Here is a 21511-nt window from a genome sequence, read left to right on the forward strand (position 1 = left end):
GGTGGGATTTCCCGTCACTTCCAGCCCCCAGGCCTCACGGCAGAAGTCACCGCTACCACCCGGAAGGCGTCTCTGAGGGACCCGCTGCCTGTACAACCCCGGCACCCTCACTGGCTGGGATCGGGGCCTCGCCTCTCCCTGAGCCTGTGATGGTGTGCAGAGGGACGCAGTGCTTTACGGCCGCCCTGGGTCACTCAGCCACCGGACGCTGGGGTGGAGACCCTGCACCATTTACATCACGTGGACCAGACACCGAGGAATTTTCTGGAGAGAACGTTACTGTTATTGGATGATGGGCAGATGAGAGCTGGCGAGAACAGGCGCGAATGTCCTTTACAGGAGTCCCCAGCAGCCCCTGCTGCAGAGACGTGTCCCCACCTCCCCCTGATGCAGGGATGCGTCCTCACCACCGTGCCCCCACCTCCCCCCTGCCTGCAATGTGAGTCCACATCTTGTCTGGACTGGCCGACCGGGTGTAGATCCGTCCTCACTGTCTTCGAAATGCCTCCCCGAGGATGCTTGCACGATTCAAGGACACGTTTTCCCTCCTAGCTGATTACCAGTTTGCTCATTCATTCAGCACACACTTGCTGAGTGTGCCCCGTGTGCCCAGGTTGTGGGTGACGGGACAGAGCAGTGGAGGAAGGGAGCCCAGCACCGCCCTCCCGGGGTGACAGTCAGACAGCAAAGTATAAGAAAATAAAAATCTAGAATACGTGGGAAAGTATATACATGTGCACTACACACACGTGACCCCTGTGAATAAACACTGCGGACGAAGGAGGAGCCGGGCGGGGCAGCGGGGGGACCGAGGGGCTGTCAGCCCAGGGAAGGGCGTCCGGAGCGCAGGGACGGGCTGTGGGGACTGTCAGGGGCAAGGCACAGACTCTGCTGAGGCTGGAACAGAGTGAACGAGCGGGGGCGTAACAAGAGAGGGGTTGGGGTTCAGGCAGGAGCGGCGGGACTGCCTCCTTGGAACCGCTTTGGCTCGTCCTTTGGGACGGAGGGGTGGCCGGCTCCGGCCGGGGGTGACACCATCACACCTCCGTTTGGATCGGTCTGGCTGCCGCGCTGAGAACAGATGACGCAGCAGGAGGCTGCGGGCACGGGCGGCCACGAGGGAGCCCGGGGGCGGGGGGCTGCAGGGGCCTGCGAGAGAGGGGGGCCGGGGGGCTGCCGTGGGGAGGGGTGGGTGCTGGACACGTGTGGAAGGCGCCGCTAGCAGGGCTGGCTAAGGCGTGGGTGTGGGGAGAGGGAGAGCCAGGTACTGGTCTGCGCCCCACGGGGGACCAGCCTGCCCTGTGCTGACGGGGGGGGGGGCGTCTGGAACGAGGCGCGTGGTGTGTCATGATGCTGCCCTTCCTTCCATCTCTGCCTTGTCTCCGAGCAACCGCAGGGCGGGGACCGGGCCTCTGCCCTGGGCCAACCGTCCTCAACAGGACCTTGCACTTGGCGGGGACCAGAGGCGCCTGCCCCCTGCGGCCTGGGGATGACGCGCCCCCTGGTTTCCTCCAGAGCAGAGGGGCTCAGCAGCTCCACCAGGGGAAGCAGGGCGGCCGGGCTCTGGGTCCAGAGGGAAGGGGCCGAGCGCCCCGAGTGCTCCCACCGCCCGGGGGAGTTTGCTGGAGGCTGGCTCCGGGAGGGGCGGGGCAGGTGTGGGCTCTGACTGCGAAGTGGGTGGTGGGCGCGGGACAGGCCCGTCCCCCGATGCAAGATGTGGGCAGAGCGAGGGTCCTCGTGCCCCCGCCCAGCACCCCCCCACACACACACCTTGGCCTGGCATCCTTTGTGCACAGGATTACAGAGCAAGGAGGCCCGGAAAGAAGGGGCCCACGGAATGTCCACCGCGTCCCCAGCCACGGAGCACTCCCGGGTGGCCAGGGCCATGGCGGCGGGTGTCTTCTCTCCCTCCCGTGGCCAGCGCCGGCAGCCGTGAGTAACCGCACGAGTAACGGCCCCGCTGGCCTTGCTGTGAAGGCCTCGCGCACGCCGGCCGGCCTGGGTCTGGCCCTCCCTCCCCCCACGGCCTCCCCAGGGGGCCCTGGCTGACTCCCTTCCGGGAGGACAGGGAGGTGTCAACTTGCCTTGATGACGTCTTCGTCGGACGACCTGCACTCCACAGACTTGAGCACGTCGGTCACCGTGCCGTCTTCCTCCACCGAGACCACCTTCACCGGCACGGCCACCGTCTTCCCGGTGAGGATGGCCGTGTTCAGGATTTCCGCCTCCTGGAAGACCAGACACAGCTGTCATCACACACCTCCCGCCGGCGGACCGCCTCCCTGCCTCCCTGCAAAGGCCCCAGCGCCTGCACGGCCCAGGGCTGACGACAGCCCCCTCCCCCCACCACAGGGACAGTGTGATGGGGGGCATCACGTGTGGCCAGGCAGGGCAGGTCTGACAAACCTCGCCAAGCGCCAGGGGCTGTTCATATTAATTTTCAGACTAGACCAACAGGCATTCATATTCTCTGTTTTGTAGATGGCACAGAGAGGTTTTATAACTTGCCCGAGGTCACACAGCCAGGAGACAGTGAGAGAGAATTTGAACCCAGGAAGGCCAGCAGCTGAGTCCCTGTGTTAGCAATTCCAGGAGGTCTGAACTCACACAATACGTGTCTGCCTTAAGCAGCGAGCTGTTGGCCAGAGGAGCTGAGATCCCCTGCTTCCTACGCAGTGCGTGGGGGGGGGAGGGGGCATGCACAGGCTGAGACCCTCACTCTGAACTCTTCCGCGCTGGCTGTCTCCCACCTCCCGTCCCTTTCCGGGGCTCTTGTCGGGTCCCGGCCTCGGTACACACCTGGAATGCCGTTATGGCTCCAATGACACACACAGCCCCAATGACGCGACACTTGTGTGCAAAACACGCGTGCACTCTCACCCAAACATGCATTCTGCCTGCTAACCACTTCCTTGTAGCTCAGCTCGAGAGGTGCCTGCGGGATAGGTCCCCGCTTGCCCTGTTATCTGCTTTCCGAGCCCCCGGAGCCCAGGAAACAGGCACAGAACCTCCCCTGCGGCCCCTAACGCCGCTGCTGTCTTCCTTCGCGTTATTCAGTCGGTGATCCCTCTGCCAGGCCACCAGCTCCGAGGGCTGGATCTGCCTTCTGTCCCCCAGCGCCTGGCGCGGTGGCAGCTACGGCGGGCGGTGCGCGTCTGCAGGATGTGGGTGCGGACCTCACCAGGAGGACTGGGGCGCACACCCCGCCTCCCTGTTCTGTCCTGCGCATGAGCCCAGGCCCCGAGCAGCAGCCCGCCCTCTGCCCCTGTGCCCAGTGCACCTTCACGGACCCCTACGGGGCTCTGAGAGATCGTATGAGCCCATTTCCCAGGGGAAAACTGAGCTCCAAGAACCGGAAGTGGGTCTCATTTCCCTCTGCAGGGACTGTATCCTGTCATAGGAAGACCAAAGTCCCCATATAACCCGCAGTCTTTGTACAACACCTTCTGAGCTCTAGCCCTCAGTGTTCTTGCTCAATGTCATTAATCGCATGCCGATGACGTCCCCGAGAGGTGTCACAGAGCAAATGCGGTTACTTCTGTAGGTCCGAGCTTGTCTGGCCCGTCCTCGGCAGAGCCACAGCGAAGCGCCCGGGTGGGCGCTGGGAGGTACCTCTCTCTCTCTCAGAGCCAGGCTTGGGCAGGTTCTAGCTAATTTGATTTTCATGTGAAATCACAAACGCCCATTTTAGGAGCATGCCAGAAGAAGGAATAGAAATGTATCATCTTAACATTGCATAACTGTTTTCCTTATGTTAACTCTATTTCTTACGTAAGATCTTATTTTTCCTTTATAGGACTAGGTTCAACTTATAATTAGCTCATTTGGTTTAGATTTGGATGCAAAACTACCTATAAACACGCACACACACACATATATATGTATGTTGTTTTCATTCTTTAATTCTGAGAGACCTCCCGTTTGGAATGTTCCCGAATCTCAAAGACCATGCCTTATACTGTTTCAATACTCAGATGCCTCCAAATGTGCATTGATTATGCACTTGGTTTGTTTTTTTTTCCGTCTCTGAGTTCCCAGCCTGATGTGATTTCATCCTGGGCACAAACACGGTAAAGGAACTAAGGGGGAGAAGTCAGGCTGTGGCGAGATTTCCTGCTGCATCTGGGGAAGGAGGCCCGCGGGCACGTCCCTACTAAACAGTCCTGAACTCTGGCCCAAACTGGCTCAACCGAAAGGAAAGAACAGACTGAGAGCATCATGGCTCTTGACACCAGTTTCAGGGAAGAGGAAAGTTATTTTGCACATCTGTGCGGGAAGAGTTACGAGCATCTCTGTCCAACGATAAAACCCAAGAGGCCTGCAGCACGTGTGCACATTGACGCCAGCACGGGAAGGGACGGCAGCGCGTCAGCCGCCGAGCAGCTGCAAGCCCAGGTGTCTGGGGTGCTGCCCCGGCCTCCGGGTGGACACGTCGCTCTGCCTGCAGGATCTTGCGGGGATTAGTGAGGCAACTTCCTGCCTTCTCTGTGCATGTCCAATTTTTCAAAGTCAAGAGCACTCTCTCTGCGTTCCCAGGGAGGTGAATGGCAGGTGCATGGCTCCTAAAAGGCTCCAGGTAAGAGGGGGTGAAGTGGCCTGCACAGCCTCGGCTTGGGTGGACATTCGACCCACAAATGTCCGGATGATTAGATCCCGTGAGTCCCCAGGGAGCTCAGCTGCCTTACTGGGATGGGTTCCCTTGTCCCCAAGCCCTCAGAGCTAGGGAATCAAGGACGGCGCCTCGGCCTCGTGAGAAAGCCTGTGTCAGTCCTCACCGGTGGCTCCGTGCTCCCTCTGGGACCCGGACGCTGTGCACGTCAGCAACGACTCGCTGGGTGTCTGGTAAGCACCACAGAGCATCTCCAGGGGCCAGGAGGGGCCAAAAATGGCCGGAGACGGTGACCCTGCTTTGAGGAAAAGGGGGCAACCTCATCAGAGAGGCCACAGATACCCTTCTTGGGATTAAACTCTTTATCTGTAGTAAGGAAGCGATCCCTGCCCTGGTTCTGCTGGAGACAGGATGACTCACATCGTTTGGGTCCCCCTAGAAACCGACTCTGGGACAAGGATTCAAGGGCAGGCGGCGTATTCGGGAAGTCCGCGAGGTGTCAGTAGGGGAGCAGGGAAGAGGGAGCCGGCAAGGCGCGTGGGCTGCGCCAGCCGCCACAGCGGACAGCTGGAGCTCGGTCCCGCGGGGCCGGGCTGTGTGGCAAATACGCCACGTGTGTTATAGATTTTAGCATCTTGAGAGGTGTTATCATACATTCCCTTGCAGGGAAATTACCTAAAATACACACTTAAAAATAACTCCATGGCGGGGCCGGGGAGCTGGGTTATTTATACAGCGTGTCCTGAGCGCCGCGCTGGGGGCCACTGTGTCCGGCACGTCCAGCCTGCTGCGTGTCAGACGCGGTGGCCCTCCGTGCCTGCAGAGAACACTCTGGACCAGTGGTGTGCGGAGCGCTCTGCCCGTGTGGGGTGGAGCTGACGCACGGAGCAGAGTCTGCTGCGACAACACCAAGGAATATGGCGTCTTGTACAAAGTTCTGACAGACTGGACCCGGAATTAGAGCGTTTATTTATTTATTTTTTGAAATGTCCGCATGCCTCTGGTATCTGATTTTCTTTTTTTTCTTTTCTTTTTTTTTACAAATAGTTTATTGTCAAATTAGTTTCCACATAACACTCAGTGCTCATCCCCAAAGTGCCCTCCTCCATGCCCAACCCCCCCTCCCACCCACATCCATCAGTCCTCAGTTTTTGTCAGCATTCAAAAAAATATGGAACGCTTCACGAATTTGCGTGTCATCCTTGCGCAGGGGCCATGCTAATCTTCTCTGTATCGTTCCAATTTTAGTATATGTGCTGCCGAAGCGAGCACTGGTATCTGATTTTCTGCTTCATGAGGATAGTCATTGGTTGGCGTTGACCCTTCCATTCAACATTCATTTTAAGACAGAGGAGAGGACGATAATGGAGACAGACGAACATCACCCGGGGGTCCTTCTCTAACACATCGAGAGGCTGACCTGAGTATTGTGCACCTGATGCCCACCCACCTTTCTGCCCTCCTCACAAAACCTCCACTTTGTCTGAGGCTGCAAGATGCCCAGCTAAAATTAATGCATTTTTTTGGGCCGCCCTTACTTTGTGACACAGTTCTGGTCCGTGAGATATAAACGGAAGCCATTGGTGAGGCTTCCAAAAAAGTTTGTTTAAAAATAAAAAAAAAAAGGAGATTCTGAAGATTGTTTTATGTTTTCCATTTTTTCCTGCTGCCGGCACAGATGATCCCAGGGTTGGGGCTGCATCATGCACCCCGAGGATGAGAGCATGTGGCTAACATGCATCATGTTGGGGTCAAGGGCAGGGAATCTGTTGTCAGAGTGCTGGGTGCAAATCCCGTCTCTGACGCGGCCACTGGATGACCTTGGACGACTCACCTAACTCTTGGTGCCTCATCAGCCTCAACTACGGAGTGAGGATGGAGCAGTGCCCATCGTCTCTGCCCCGGGTTTTGGTGAGTTAGCAACGCTGGAGAGTTGGCAACAATAGCCAGTAACTAGTCCATCCTCTCTCCAAGTGCCTGATGAACACGCAGGTGTGAGCGGTGGCTGGGCCAGAGGGGACAGCCTCCCCCCAACATCCACATCCACTCAGAACCTCAGAATACAACCTCGTTTGGGAAGACGCGGCTTTGCAGATACAATGAGCTAAGTTCAAATGAGGTCATCCCGGATGGGGGTGGACCCTCATCTAATGGCTGTGTCCTTATGAGACCAGAAAACACAGACAGATGGTTCCGGGAGGCTGCGGGCGGGGAACATCAAGGAAGCCAGCAGCCCCCGAGGCTGGAAGAGACAAGGAAGCGTTCTCCCCCAGAGCCCTGAGAGGGAGCGTGTCCTGCCGAAGCCTTGATTTTGGAGCGTGACCTCAGAACGGTGTGCGGACAGATGTCTGCTGCTTTCAGCCACCCCATCTGTGGTACCTGGTTTCAGCCTCAGGAAACCGATACAAGGGCCGAGCCAAAGAGAAGGAGGTGGACGCCAGCTCGACGCATCAGAGCACTGATCCCGGACACCCCTCCAAGCGCCTGCCGCGCAGGTTCTGAGATCCTGCTCACGTGCATGCGTGTGCGACCCTGCTCATGTGCACGCGTGTGCGTGTGCTCTGCGGCTCGCAGATGTGCCACAGTCATCACATACCACCTGCCAGAAATGGGCCCTCACTTTTCTCATGTCTTAGGCTGAAACCAGCAAATCTAATTGGTTATGGTTCCTAACGGGGGGGGGGGGGGGAGAAAACAATTTTTGTCTTCACTGTCACTGTGGTCCCTATGGAGATTATGTGCCATTTCAATATAGGTTGTGACAATCCGCATACGTCATCCTGGAGGAGCAGGGCTGGACGGAATAAAAGTGTGGCGTTAGTGGTATGGCTGCTTCCTCCTCAATAAAGGCATCACGGGGGTAAGCGTCAAGCAGCCCACTGGGGGAGGGCCAACGATGGCAAACGTCCCGTAAAACCAGTAAGACGGCACACGATCGGGGTGGCTGCTCTTCTGGGCAGTGCAGGAAGCCGGCGTGGGGTCAGCCAGAGTGCGAGTAAGAGGGTCCGCCGGTCACAGTGGCCCCCAGCGCCGTCCCCGCCCTCCACACACTGAGCAAGTCATACCATCTTACTCCCTGAGACAGACACCTGGAAGATGGGCATCTCCAGGAGGTGGAGACATAGTAGCAGACACACTGCACCTGATCTTACTTGGACTTGAGCAAAGGAAGCATTTCCTGCCTGGCCCGCTAACAAGGATGTAAAGAAAGGACATGCGCTCCAGCCCAAACGGGGCTTGAGTGGGATACGCAGTGGGGTTCCTCGTAACATCTTGTATTATGAGTCCCGGGGACGGAAGCTTCTGGTTTTGCCTCTGCCCAACCTCTTTTCCGTAACTGCGTGCCCATTTTCCTTCAGGGAAAGCATCCCTTCTCCTTCGGACAGTCACAGCAACCCTCTCCCCCCCACCCCCCGGCCCCGAGAGAAGGCGGGCATCCCCAGAACCAGGCAGTGGGGCATCTCCCCTTGGGAACAGAAATTCCATTCAAGGCAAGCGGGCAATCGCCTGAGATGCTCGGATCTCACATGTTGTCAGAGGTACCTGAAATCCTGTCTGCATTTCCACGAAGGTCCCGCCTCCTGCCTTTTCAGCTGTCCCATTTTTTAAAAAAAATTTTAGTGTTTATGTATTTTTGAGAAAGAGAGAGACAGAGTATGAGTGGGGGAGGGTCAGAGAGAGAGGGAGGCACAGAATCCGAAGCAGCTCCAGACTCTGAGCTGTCAGCACAGAGTCCGACGCAGGGCTCAAACCCACAGACCGTGAGATCATGACCTGAGCTGAAGTCAGACGCTTAACTGACTGAGCCACCCAGGTGCCCCATCACTAATTTCTTTTTTAGAGGGTGGTTCTTATGTTAAGTGTTTTAACACACACACAATAATGGTGATGATGATGATGGTGATGACGGTGATGGTGATGATGATGATGATGATGATGATGATGATAGTGGAAACTGTTTAAGGTGATGTCTATGGCCTTGATCATGGTGCTGGTTTCACGGATATGTATACTCATCTCCAAACTTCTCGAGGTACATACATTAGCTATGCACAGCTTTGTAAATGCCCACCGTGCCTCAAAAGTCATTAAAAAACACCAAACTTAACCAGAATCAATTTATTTTGCTTACAAGGAGCCCTAGTTAATAAAGTTGACCAGGAAGGTGGACAACAGCACATTGGCTCACAGGGTTTTCTCCCGATTCTCACTGAGATGCAGCCTTCATACTTTGTAACAACGACCAAGTTCAGTACCCCACCTTGCGGACTGGAGATTGCATTGGTCTGAATGTCCACCAGAGGACAGCCTGGGGCGGCTCCGGGTGGAGGGGGCTTATTTGGAAGCGGTGGGTGTGGGGGGAGAGGCGTGGGAGGCAGCCAGGGGTGCTGTCCACCTTGCAGCAGGCACCCGGGCACTAGTGTCTAGCCTCCCAGCACTGTCTCACCGCAGGCTGGAAGCATGCATCCCTTCGAGGGTGTCGTCTGCAACTTCACATCTGTACTTCTGTGGTCACAACGTTCTCCGGGGTCAGGAGAGAAACTCCCATGACAAAGTCTGGGGCACGTATTTTACTTACTATCTAAAAAGAAGGAACACACCTAGGCTTTCTCGCTTGCAGGGAGACCTGAGGCCAGAACTTGCAGTGATTCAAGCAGCAGGTGTCGGAAGCAATGCTTCTTCTCTGCTCTGCGCTCACGCAGTAAGACCGCGTCAAAAGCGCCACTGAAGACGGACACACACGTGGTGGCATCCCTCCAGGTCATCTGGAGATGAAGCACTCACACGCCCCGCATCAAGCATCCAGGCGGACAGGGCGGACCCCCCGGGGGGAGATTCTCTGCAAGGCTCTGGGAGCCCACGGCAGATCCACACGCAACACCGTGGCTTCCTGCAGCTACTTCTGCAACCGCCTGCGCTGTTCCCGCTTCTCACGCATTTACTCCTCCTTCAAGCATATCCCGGAAGCCACATTCCGTCTTGAGAGATAGCGTGTGAGTCCAGGATCTTAGCTGCAGACGACGGAATCCGCTCTCGCTCACTGTATCAGGGAGGGGTTTGCCGAGGCGGCGGCACTGTTCCCGGGTTGATGAAACAGACCCCGGCTGACCCCCGAGGTCCGTGCGTGGAGCCACTCAGCCTTCCCCGCACGCACCTGCTGCGCCTGCCCCGACTGGGCAGCTGGGAGATCAGGCACATTGGGTTAGACCCTCGCGGCCACTCCCCACGCAGCCACATCCAATCGGCAGAGACCGGATCACGAGCCTCGGGCCTCAAGGACACTCCGTTCTTTCCCAGGGGAGGCCGAGCAAAGTAGATTTTTGGGATTTATTTAGAGAACACGCGATTTCCCCAGCAGGGGGCTGTGAGGGCGAGAGAGGGCGTCTTCTGGGCAGATGCACGCGGTGGTGCCCCATGACCCGTACCAGCTCAGCGCGCCCTGGCATCTTCTAATGTTTAAGTACAAAAAGGCATATTCTGCCTAGTTTATTGATTCTCTGTATTTACAATTGTATTTACGTTATATTTATTATTATTTTTAAATTATTGTTTTACATTTACATCCAAATTAGTTAACATTTAGTCCGATAAGGATTTCAGGAGTCAAATTTAGTGACTCATCACTTACATGTAACACCCAGTGCTCATCCCAGCAAGTGTGCTCCTTACTGCCCGGTGCCCGTTTAGCCCATCCCCCACTCCCCTCCGTCCAGCAGCCCTCAGTGTGTTCTCTGTATTCAAGAGTCTTCAATGGTTTGTCTCCCTCTCGGTTTTTAAACTATTCTTCCTTCCCTTCCCCTATGTTCATCTGTTTTGTTTCTTAAATTCCTCATATGAGGGAAGTCGTGTGATTTTCATCTTTCTCTGACTAATTTTGCTTAGCATTATACCGTCTAGTTCCATCCACATTGTTACAAACGGCAAGATTTCATTCTTTTTGATCGCCGAGTCCAATATGTATACTCCATTGTATACATACACATCTTCATTATCCATTCATCTGTTGATGGATGTTTGGGCTCTTTCCATACTTTGGCTGTTGTTGAGAGGGCTGCTATAAACATCGGGGTGCATGTGCCCTTTGGTTCAGCACTCCTGTGTCCTTCGCATAAACACCTAGTAGTGCAATTGCTGGGTCGTAGGGGAGTTCTATTTTTAATTTTCTGAGGAACCTCCGTACTGTTTTCCAGAGTGGCTGCAGCAGTTTGCATTCCCACCAGCCGTGCACGAGGGTTCCCCTTTCTCCGCATCCTCACCAACATCTGTTGTTGCCTGAGTTGTTAATGTCGACTAATCTGACAGGTGTGAGGTGGCATCTCATTGTGGTTTTGATTTGTATTTCCCTGATGATGAGTGAGGTTGAGCATTTTTTCATGTATCTGTTAGCCCTCCGTATGTTTTCTTTGGGGAAGCGTCTATTCATGTCTTTTGCCCATTTCTTCACTGGATTATTTGTTTTTTGGGTGTTGACTTTGGTAAATTCTTTATATATTTTGGATACTAATCCTTTATCTGATATGTCATTTGCAAATATCTTCTCGCATTCCACCCGTTGCCTTTTAGTTTTGCTGATTGTTTCTTTCGCTGTGCAGAAGCTTTTTATTTTCATGAAGGTTTTTATTTTAATTTAATTTAATTTAATTTTATTTTATTCTTAGTTCATTTTTGCTTTTGTTTCCCTTGCCTCTGGATATGTGTTGAGTAAGGAGCTGCTGCGGCCGAGGTCAAAGCAGTTCTTGCCTGTTTTCTCCTCTAGGATTTTGATGGCTTCCTGTCTTACATTTAGGTCTTTCATCAATTTAAGTTTATTTTTGTGTATGGTGTAAGACAGTGGTCCAGGCTCATTCTTCTGCATGTCGCTGCCCAGGTTCCCCAGCACCATTTGCCTAAGAGACTTGTCTCTTTTCCACTGGATATTCTTTCCTGCTTTGTCAAAGATTAGCTGGCCACATGCTTGTGGGTCCGTTTCTGGGTTCTCTATTCTGTTCCATTGATCTGAGTGCCTGTTTTTGTGCCAGTGACATACTGTCTTGATGATTACAGCTCTGTAATACAGCTTGAAGTCCCGGGGTGTGATGCCTCCAGATTTGGTTTCCTTTTTCAGGATTGTTTTGGCTATTTGGGATATTTTGTGGTTCCATAAAAATTTTAGGATCATTTGTTCTAGCTCAGTGACGAATGCTGTGTTATTTTGATATGGATTGCACTGAATATGTAGATTGCTTTGGGTAGTAGCGACATTTTAACAATGTCTATTCTTCCAATCCATGAGGATGGAATTTTTTTCCATTTTTTGTGTCTTCTTCAATTTCGTTCATAAGCTTTCTGTAGTTTTCAGGGTATAGATTTTTTACCTCTTTCGTTAGTTAGGTTTATTCCTATTTTTTAATGTTTATTTGTTTTTTAGGAGAGAAAAGAGAGAGAGTGTGGGGGAGGGACAGAGACAAAGGGAGACACAATCTGAAGCAGACTCCAGGCTGTGAGCTGTCAGCAAAGAGCCTGACATGGGGCTTGAACTCACAAACTGTGACATCATGACCTAAGCCGAACTGGGACACTTAACTGACTGAGCCCTCCAAGTGCCCCCAACATTTTATTATATTGGCATCATTGACCCTCTGCTCCAGACCCCACCTCCAATAACACGAAGTAGGACCTTCTGATTCTCTGTCCACCAGAGACTGAATTCTAGGACATCAAATATCAAAGGGACATAAGATGCAAGAATTCAGTTTACATTAGCCAACTTGACAATAAATTATACAAATAAATAAATCTCTAATTTTGCAAAAATGTGTATAACCTTAGAGAAATTTAATATTAAAAAAATAAAACAATATACTCTGCAGTTAAAGACAGATGTTCATATCTGGAATAAAGTGATTTTCTTCCTCCGGCTAAATTATATCATACTCAAAAGTGATACTTAAAATGAGGGAAAACCCCTAAAACACATGGTATGGCATGAGTAGTGATTGATCAGAAGACGTGCCTGGCCAATCTGTCTGGACACTGATGGGTATGTCACATGAGTGGATTACTTGCTCCCCGGTATTTTCTGGGTCCCTCGCAGTCAGACAGAGCCACATGACACAGCTCCCAAAATGTGAGTGAAGTGTTGTCGGTTACTTCCTGGGACGGGGCAATCAAGGTTTCATGCACAATTATGACCTTTCTCATCAGCTGCCCTGGTGACTGAGGAGGCCGCCATATTCTGGATGGAACTGCCACGAGATGGGAGAGCCCGTCACCTTGGGTACCCCAGTCACCGTAGGGAGACGAGCTTCCTCCTGACCCCCGAAGACCAGTAAACAAGAGTAACAAAAATTCTCTCCTCGTCTTCAGGCAACGAGGCTGTTGGAGCCATTCATTCCTGCGATGCCGCCTAATCCACCCTAACACACAACCCTTCCCAGCTCCAGCTTCCAAAAATAAAAATATTCATGAACACTCTGAACTCTGCCCCAAGCCAAAAGACTGCTCAGGTATGAAAAGCCAACCTTTCCCCCACGGGCCAGGGGGCTGGCCCTCCATCTCCTGGGTTCTGCTGTTGCGAGTTTGGGCAGACGCAGCCCAGCTCTGTGCGGAGACCAAACATGCTCTGTCCCGATGTGATTTCTTAACTGTGGTTATTTTCCTAAGTCTTTTTCGATGCATTCCTCCACAAAGATCAATAACCCAATGAACAGACTAACGACTCCTCACCCTGTCCTTGTGTTTTGATGGTTTGGTCAAGCTCTGTTATTCCAGCCCCCACCACCTATGCCCCCGTAAATAACAGACACTTAGTAGATGACAGGCTGCAGTTTCTCATTCCTACCACATGAAACAGAGGAGCTCATATGTGATCATCGAAATACTATATCTCATTAGCAGCAATGCTGCATCATGATGTTACTTGTGTGCTTCTTTTAGTTTATACTTATATTTATTATTTTATTGTATTTTTATTTTTTTTGATGTTTTATTTATTTCTGAGAGAGAGAGAGAGAGAGAGAAAGAGAGAAAGAGAGAGAGAGAGAGAGAGAGAGAGACAGCATGAGCAGGGAAGGGTCAGAGAGAGAGGGAGACACAGAATCCAAAACAGGCTCCAGGCTCTGAGCTGTCAGCACAGAGCCCGACGCGGGGCCTGAACCCACGAACAGCAAGATCATGACCTGAGACATAGTCGGATGTTTAACTGACTGAGCAACCCAGGCGCCCCTATATTTATTTTTTAAATAAGAAATGCTGGGTGCTCAGTCGGTTGAGTGTCCGACTTTGGCTCAGGTCACAATCTCACGGTTCATGGGTTTGAGCCCCAAGTCGGGCTCTGTGCTGATGGCTCGGAGACTGGAGGTTGCTTTGGATTCTGCATCTCCCTCTTTCTCTCTGCACCTCCCCTGCTTATGCTCTGTCTCTCAAAAATGAATAAATGGTAAAAAGAATTTTGAAAAATAAAATATGGGATGCTTCACAAATTTGTGTGTCATCCTTGCAAGAGGGCCATGCTGATTTTCTCTGTGTCGTTCCAATTTTAGTAGATGTGCTGCCAAAAGCACCTGTGTGCTTCTTTTAACAAGAGGGGAGCATCCGTCAATTTGGCCTGCACTGAGAACAGATTTATAAACCCCTCTGTTTTTAAAAGGACATCGGCGCCTCAGTTTAATGGCTGCGGCACAGTATGGAGAATTGCTGCATTTTAGCAGCCGTAGCAGGTAAAATACAATTATCGTCCCACCCACGGGGAAGCGGGGAGGGTGCCGCACGGCAGAGCCCACATGAGGCTGAGAGTGCATGCCTTCTGCCGGCCGGGCTGCCTTCCGGAAGCCACTGAAACAAGTCAGGTGCGTGGTGCTTCTTCTCTATGTGAATTAAAACGTTTTATCCAGGTGATACCACCTCACGGTTAAAATACCCCATTTGTGGAAGGGTTTATCACAAAATGCCACGAAAGGCATCCTTATCCCCATTCTCTACCACCATTTTGTTCCCTTCAGGCAACCGCTTTGGACCCCTCTGTTACGAAGGCTTTTCCATCCGTCTGAACAACAGGCTGCATTACGCTTTCCTGGTACTGCAGGCTCAGCCATCACCTGCCGATTCTCTGGCACGCCCGGAGAAGTCTCATCTCTCTCTGTTTTCTCAACAACATAATTAGATTCCTGTTTTCGCTTCTCCATTGGCTTTATTTCTAATTTTAAGGAAACATACCTCTAATCAAGAGATAACTTGCTGCAGGGCGGCTGGGGGCTCAGTCAGTTAAGTGTCCGACTTTGGCTCAGGTCACGTAGGTTTGAGCCCCGCGTCGCGCTCTGTGCTGACAGCTCGGAGCCTGGAGCTGCTTCGGATCCTGTATCTCCCTCTCTCTCTGCCCCTCCCCCGCTCACGCTCTGTCTCTCAAAAATGAGTAAACATTAAAAAAAAAAAAGAGATGCTGTGTGGATTCCTGAGGGGCTGTGTCTGCAGAGGTGGTGACACCCCTCGGGGGTGGTGGTGGACACAGGGAGCCCTGGCCCTCGGTACGGGCTGTGGGCTCCGTGGCTCACACGTGTGGTTGGCGTGCTGTACAGGTGAGGTTGTGTAACTTGTGCGCCTTGGCCACGGAGCCACTGTTTTTTCCCTGCTGATGCTCGTTCGTTTGTGGAGCTCAGCCTCCAAGGTGTGTGGGCCCAGGCGCACGGAAGGGGCAGGCGCAGGTGATCTGGTCCACGGCCACGATCCGGCGCCCGCCCCACGGACGTGTCCCTGAGGAAGCCTTCCGGGGGACTCTGCCCCAGCAGAGGCTGCCTCACCAGGTCCCGTCAACCTCCAGGACCCTGACGAGAGGATGCGTGGCCGCTGTAGCAGGACCACCACTGTCCCCTGGTGCGGCCACGGACACTGGAGACCCCACGCACCGTAGGAAACGACAGTATGAGCCTGGCTCCAACTGCCCTCCATTCTCCTGCCGCCACGGCTTCCCAGGCTTTCTCGTTTCCAGCTGGTACTTCTTTCCTCCCCAAGGCTGACCACACCTCCACCTCCAAACATCCAGTCCTCCTTGCTCGTACGGAGTCTGAATCCAGAAGCTGAAAGCTGGAAACGGGCCTCTGATACTCACACGCCGTGGAGCCCTTTCTCAGCCTCCAGGCTACTGCTCTGGGCAGACAACTCCCTGCTTTCAGGCTACTGGGCGCGCTGTGTATGTTTAGCAGGGGCCCCGGACTCAACCCTCTAGATGCCAGTAACGGCCTCTTTCCAGTGTGACAACGAGAGATGTCTGCCGGCTTCGCCAAACATCCCCGGGAGATGGCGGGGGGGGGGGGGGGGGGGGGGGGGGGGGGGGCAGTAAGGAAGGTCGAGAATGCGCTGCAGGAGCGAACTGCACCCGGGGACTCCATCCTGTTTCCTCCTGTGATTTCTGGGTCCTCTTTGCCTTTGCCAGATCCAGGGCTTGTGTTAATAAATATAACGCACCAAAGGACGAGGGAGGTTTACAAAATGCAGAAGCTGGAGGGAAATCCTCGATTTTCTTTCTGTCAGTGGCAATAACAGGATCTGATGTGTACAGGGCTTTGTGTGACTGGAGCCGGCAGGCTGGATGTGGTGCGTGTACTCTTGAAATCCAAGTATCAATCGATGTTTAAAAAATCATGTATATATATATATATATATATATATATATATATATATACTTTTCTTTTACCAGCGGAGTTTCCTATTAAAAGTGATCTGTACACATGTCCATGTTATTGGCTGGAAGCAAGGACTGAATATGTGAGAGGCACGCAGAACGTCGACTGGCAGGTGGTAAGAAAAGCGTGCGCTGGCGTCGTTATGAGGGTCACAGCACCTGGCCTCAGGATTCCTTCCGGCCATGCCTACAGCCTGAGGGCAGGAGCCGGAAGGGGAGCCCAGAGTGAACAGTGTGAGCCCTAGCTTGGCACGGCCAGACGACCCTCTCGGGCCAACTTCCTCGTCTTTAAAGAAGATCTAAATGGCATCTGGTAGAAGTCTGCTCATGCGTCCAGGCAAGGCTTTGGGCTCAAACTGCCTGGATGCAATGCCCAGCTTCGCTACATCCTGGGCGCTTGACTTGGCGGCATACTTGCACATACTTAAGCGCTGTGCACCTCGTGTTTCTCATCTGGAAAGTGGGTTCTGAGTAGCATCTACCTTGGAGAGTTCTCGTGAGGGATGGGTACACTACCACGTGCCAAGTGTTCAAACAGTGCTTGGCATTACCACCTTTTCAATAAGGTTGGCTATTAGTAGTAGTATCATAAGACATACGGGGGCTTTTATTAATTCAGGATGTCCTTGGCAGAAGGAAAAAGAGAGAGAGAGATTGAGAGAGGGAGGAAAGCAGGGAGGGAGTGAAGGGGAGAGGAGGCAGGGAGATATAACCCACTGCACGTCCTCTCATGAACAGAGGCACTGTCCTGGAGTGAGACCATGGGGGCAGGCGGGCGTCTTACAGCACTGACAGGAACTTAAGAATTAAAGGTGGATTTTTCACACACAGGTGCCCCAAGCACAAGCCAGCCACTCACTTGGAGCCTGACCAAGGAGCATTTATCTGTTTCAACACTGAAGGAAAAATGGAGATTTTGAGGCTTAGGGATTATGTTTTTTGACTGGTTTGAGTTTTCAAGGGCGATGTTGACTGACTGAGTGTTATTCTCACTTGCCGAGTTTGCTTCGGAACCTGCTACACTCCTCAGTGAGCCGGAGCTCCGCTGTCACGGGCAGCGACTTCTAGTTCAGTGCCGAGCACGCAGGCTTACAGTAGGGATGGCTGAATGACACGCAGAATCATGAGTTCTGGGCTGCACTCGTTCTTCATGCAAATCTGCATCAGGTTTATTTCTGGAGGCGCCTCTGGGCAGGACCACGGGGCAACGAAGCTTGGACCTTGGGCGTTTCTGCTGGTTTCCAGCTTTCTTATGGGAGTTTCCAGAGCCACCAGGTAAGGACACATGGGCATCTCGGGGGGCAGGGCAGCTCTCATGCAGCCTGCTCTCGTCTCCACTGCCGCCACAGCGTGGCCAAGACACATCCTGGGCCGTGGCCCTGAAACCGCAGTCTGCACCACAACCAGGTGAGCCAGGGTCTGACACTCGATCAGAGGGAGACCATTTTAGCTCCCTTTAAGTGCCTGCCTTGCACACAAGCTCAGGTTTTGGACATTTCCTGATTTTTTTGAGAGAGGCTGAGAATCGACATTTTTATGTCAAATCTCCTGATTTTCACATTGGGCTCACCTTTTGTAAAAACCACCAAGAAGCCGGGACAAAACACATTACCGGGGCGTGTTGACCCACGTATGGGCTCCAACTGGTAAGTTCTACCCTGTAGATGATGCAGCGCCTCTAACCGTCAGATCCCTCGTGGGTAAAAAGGGTGAGATTTTTAAACTCTTGCCTGCCTAGCTGCCCGCACCCACCTGCAAGGCCAGTGTTTTCCCAGAACCCCGCTTCACTTCCCTGGGTCACCCCGCGACCCCTGCCGTCTGGGAACGCAGCCCCCTTTATCCGGTGCCACCTGAAGAAGTCTGGTCTCACGAAAGTGCTGCTCAGTTTTGCATCACTAATTTCAAATCGTATTTAGCATCAACTTTCAGAATTAAGGAGCTAAGTGACAGCTGTTTAATTAGCTCCTTAAGCTGATTAGACGGCATTACACAAATCCCCTCAGGAGGAGGACGTCACCGTGGGGAGACCCTCGGGCCAGGTTCCCGCCACTGTTCAAACTCAGTAAGCTGCTAAGCCCATTGGCCAAGCATTCTTGACCCCCTCAAGGATGTGGTCAAATAGAGATTTCTATTTACGACGTCCACTGCCGCAAGAGACCCTAAGTGACAAAAATGACACGAGCCTCTTTTCAGGATGCTAGGCAAACAGACTCTGCATTTAAAAAAAAAAAAAAAAGAAAAGGAAAAAAGGAATCAATTGGGAGTCTCTCAGAAAGCACTTTAGGACGACTGTAAATCCCTGTGTTCTGTCATCGTATTCAGGAGAGGGGCTCGGATTAACCCTTCGTTCCCACAGAATGGGCTGTCTGGCCTCCGCCTGATTGACAAGAAAGGCAAAGGCATATTAACGAGTTTAAGACTTTAAGCCAATTTTATCCCTAAGATTAGTGCTCTCAAAGTGGAACTTCCGAGGAAGACAGGAAACCACGTATACACCTGACTTTAACTGTGAGCCCGGGAGCGGCCAGACAGCCCAGAAATCCCTGGTGCTGGAGAAAGTGGACGAAATGATGGTTTTCGTATAGTTCCTTCTAATCCCTGGCAACACTGGCAACAGGACATGCGGACAGAATGTCCAAGACCCTCTCGGCAGCAGGGAAGGCTAAGTGAACATGCAAACAAACTACCACTGGCCTAAGATTTCTGGAAACAGGACATAAGTTTAACTTTTGAATTGCGGTTCGGGGGGGGGGTGCTTCCAGTGGGCCGGGGTGGGAGGGGGTGTGACATCCACCCAGACTTTGTGGGATTGGTTTTGTGTGCTGAAAACTTCAGCTTCTTGCTCGAGGGAGGTGGAGCGGGTTTTGGGTGCTGTTTGTGTTGTATTTTTTTTTGACAGCTTTATTGAGATATAATTCACATCCCATACGATTCACCCATTTAAAGTGCACAATTCGTTACTTTTCAACATATTCAAAGATGTGTGCAAACCATCACCGCAGTCTACTTTAGACCATTTTTATCATCTTGAAAAGAAGCCTGGCGCCCTGTCATCATTCTCCCCTCCCGTCCACCACCCTGGCTCCGGCCGCGAGCCACTACTAATCTGCTTCCCATCTCCACAAAATTCCCGGTTCTGGACATTTCATAGCAGGTGATTCATGTGACACATGGTCTTCTGTGACCGGCTGCTTTCAGCAGGTGTCACACCCTCACGCTTCATCCACACCACGCATGTTCCCTCCCTTCCCTCTTCCTATGGCTGCACGGTGTCCCTCAAGGCACAGAAAGACTTCAACATTTCCATTCTATAAAACTCTGTTCTCCTGATGCCGCTCAAATCGCAGTCTGTACATTAGGGTTGCGCCAACTGAATCCAGCCCACAGAATGTTTTGCTTGAACTGTACAGATTTACTCCTCTTCAACTGTTCATAACATTTAAAAATGGGGAGATATGCAAAAATCTGGATTTCTGGTTTGTCTCGAGTCATTAGAACAGGCAATTCGGGGGGATGGTTCCGTAAGCTCCAAGTAGTGACTCCTCTCCCTTCCACCAAAGTTCACGTCTCCTGTGTGCCATGTGGTTGGCTACAGGAGGCTCTGAACCTGGGATGCCTCGTATAAATGCTTCTAGACTGCCAACACGTGTGTGATCCACGAGTCCAGGATGCAAACTTCACTCTATCCCAAAAGCTAAAGTGAAAACACGCAGAACGTGTTAAGGACACAAGGTAAGGATGAGGCTTAATTTAGAACTTTTATAATTTTTTTTTAAAGTCGGATCCGGTGTATGTCAGAAATGATAAATCCAGGGGCTCACCGCTCTCCCTGATGAGAAAAACCTGACAGAATTACAAAATGCTGTTGAGTACCCTCAACATATATCCATGATTGACAACTGTGGATGTCAGTGATGGTTCTTATGAGAATCTTCACTTCAGCCTTGGCTCCAGACAGCAATTCTCTAAAACCCGGCATGAATATTTAATTTATGTCTGTTGATAGAGTTCTCTTGATATCATAAAGTATTTGCTCTTTGAAACTGGGGAGTTTTTGCCTGTAGCCTTTAACTAAACGAGCTGTCAGCCCCTTTCTCTATCGCTACAGAAAAATGCATGTCAAATTGTCAAAGGCAACAGAATTTTCCGTAGGCTGGAATAAGCCTATTGGTTTTATGGTATGTGAAACTAAGGAATTAATTCAATCGGTACGGGAAGGTCATACAAAATTAATAAACATCAAAGGGCCACTGTAGACTTCATTTGACTCAATGGGCACCTGAAACTGGGTCTTGTTTAGAACACCAACCCTCCGGAGGGACGATAAGTGGTTCTGAGTCCTTTTTTGACTTACATGCCACAGGGATTTCAGCGAGACTCATTGGTGGGGCTTGGAGCCCCTCGTGATTATCTGTGCTAATGAAGATTCAGTGGCGTGGCTAATCCAAAATCGTGTGAAGTCCAAAAGTCATCTGCAGTTTGGCCCTGGAATATATTATGTGTTTTTTCATTTCTCCACCAGACAACTTCTTAATTATGTTTTTCTTAGGCTAATGCAAAAATGAATTTGCATGTCTTGAGCCCACACTAATTGGGAATTGCAGGGGGGATGCAATTAAGATTATTGTGGGAGGCGGGGGAAGGGAGTCTGGGTTTTTTAAATGACCACAGCCATCCATGCATTGACTTCACCCCCATGATGTACTGCTGGCCATGGAATTTGTTTCTTAGATCTCTGCTTCCTTTGCTGGGTGGTGATGGTGGGGCTGCTACTTTCAGGAGGAATGAAAGCAGTATTCTTGGCTACTCCCCCAGCCGGTGATTTCTAACCCCGTCTCCTCCGGGTATCCATGCCTAGGATTCCATGATTCATATCTGTGCTTGGCTGGCTGGGCAGTCCTCTGTGAAAGACAGATGAGTGCCAGGCATACCTGACGAAAATGAAAATGATTATAGGCCCCCCTGCACAACGAGGCTCTGTGAGCAAGACCACAGATGCTGATCTTACTCTCATGCATCTGGAAATGCAGAGGGATGTGGGCCACCGCAAAGCCACTGTGCTGTCAGGTGTTGGAGGCCCCATGTGACCGCGGAAGAGCAAAGCCTCAGAGGTGATCTCATCCAGTCCTAAGATGTCTGTGTTCTGCTCTTTGCAGATTGAGGTCTCTGGCTCTGACCTCTCCTCTGAGCTCCCAATGCTGACGTTCCCCTGCCTGCCCGACCTTTCCACTGGGGTGTGTCCACCT

At 52.0% G+C, this 21511-nt stretch overlaps 1 protein-coding gene and 2 non-coding genes across 3 annotated transcripts in view; all 3 read right to left on the reverse strand.

The window, feature by feature from the left end:
• The window catches only part of LOC120243457 (transmembrane protein 132D-like), a 542185-nt gene that overhangs the window by 78520 nt on the left and 442154 nt on the right, over positions 1–21511 (reverse strand). Inside the window, exon 5 of the mRNA XM_039249585.1 lies at positions 2085–2228. Coding sequence (XP_039105516.1) covers positions 2085–2228 — 144 coding nt within the window. The remainder of the gene's footprint in view (positions 1–2084; positions 2229–21511) is intronic.
• Positions 5775–5881, reverse strand: LOC120243458. The gene has a single exon (XR_005531330.1). It is a non-coding gene; the product is annotated as a U6 spliceosomal RNA (small nuclear RNA).
• LOC120243459 lies at positions 14048–14151 on the reverse strand. Its single transcript, XR_005531331.1, has one exon. It is a non-coding gene; the product is annotated as a U6 spliceosomal RNA (small nuclear RNA).

This window comes from Hyaena hyaena, unplaced genomic scaffold (genome assembly GCF_003009895.1).
Source record: "Hyaena hyaena isolate Hyena2069 unplaced genomic scaffold, ASM300989v1 scaffold_343, whole genome shotgun sequence".
Lineage (NCBI taxonomy): Eukaryota > Metazoa > Chordata > Mammalia > Carnivora > Hyaenidae > Hyaena > Hyaena hyaena.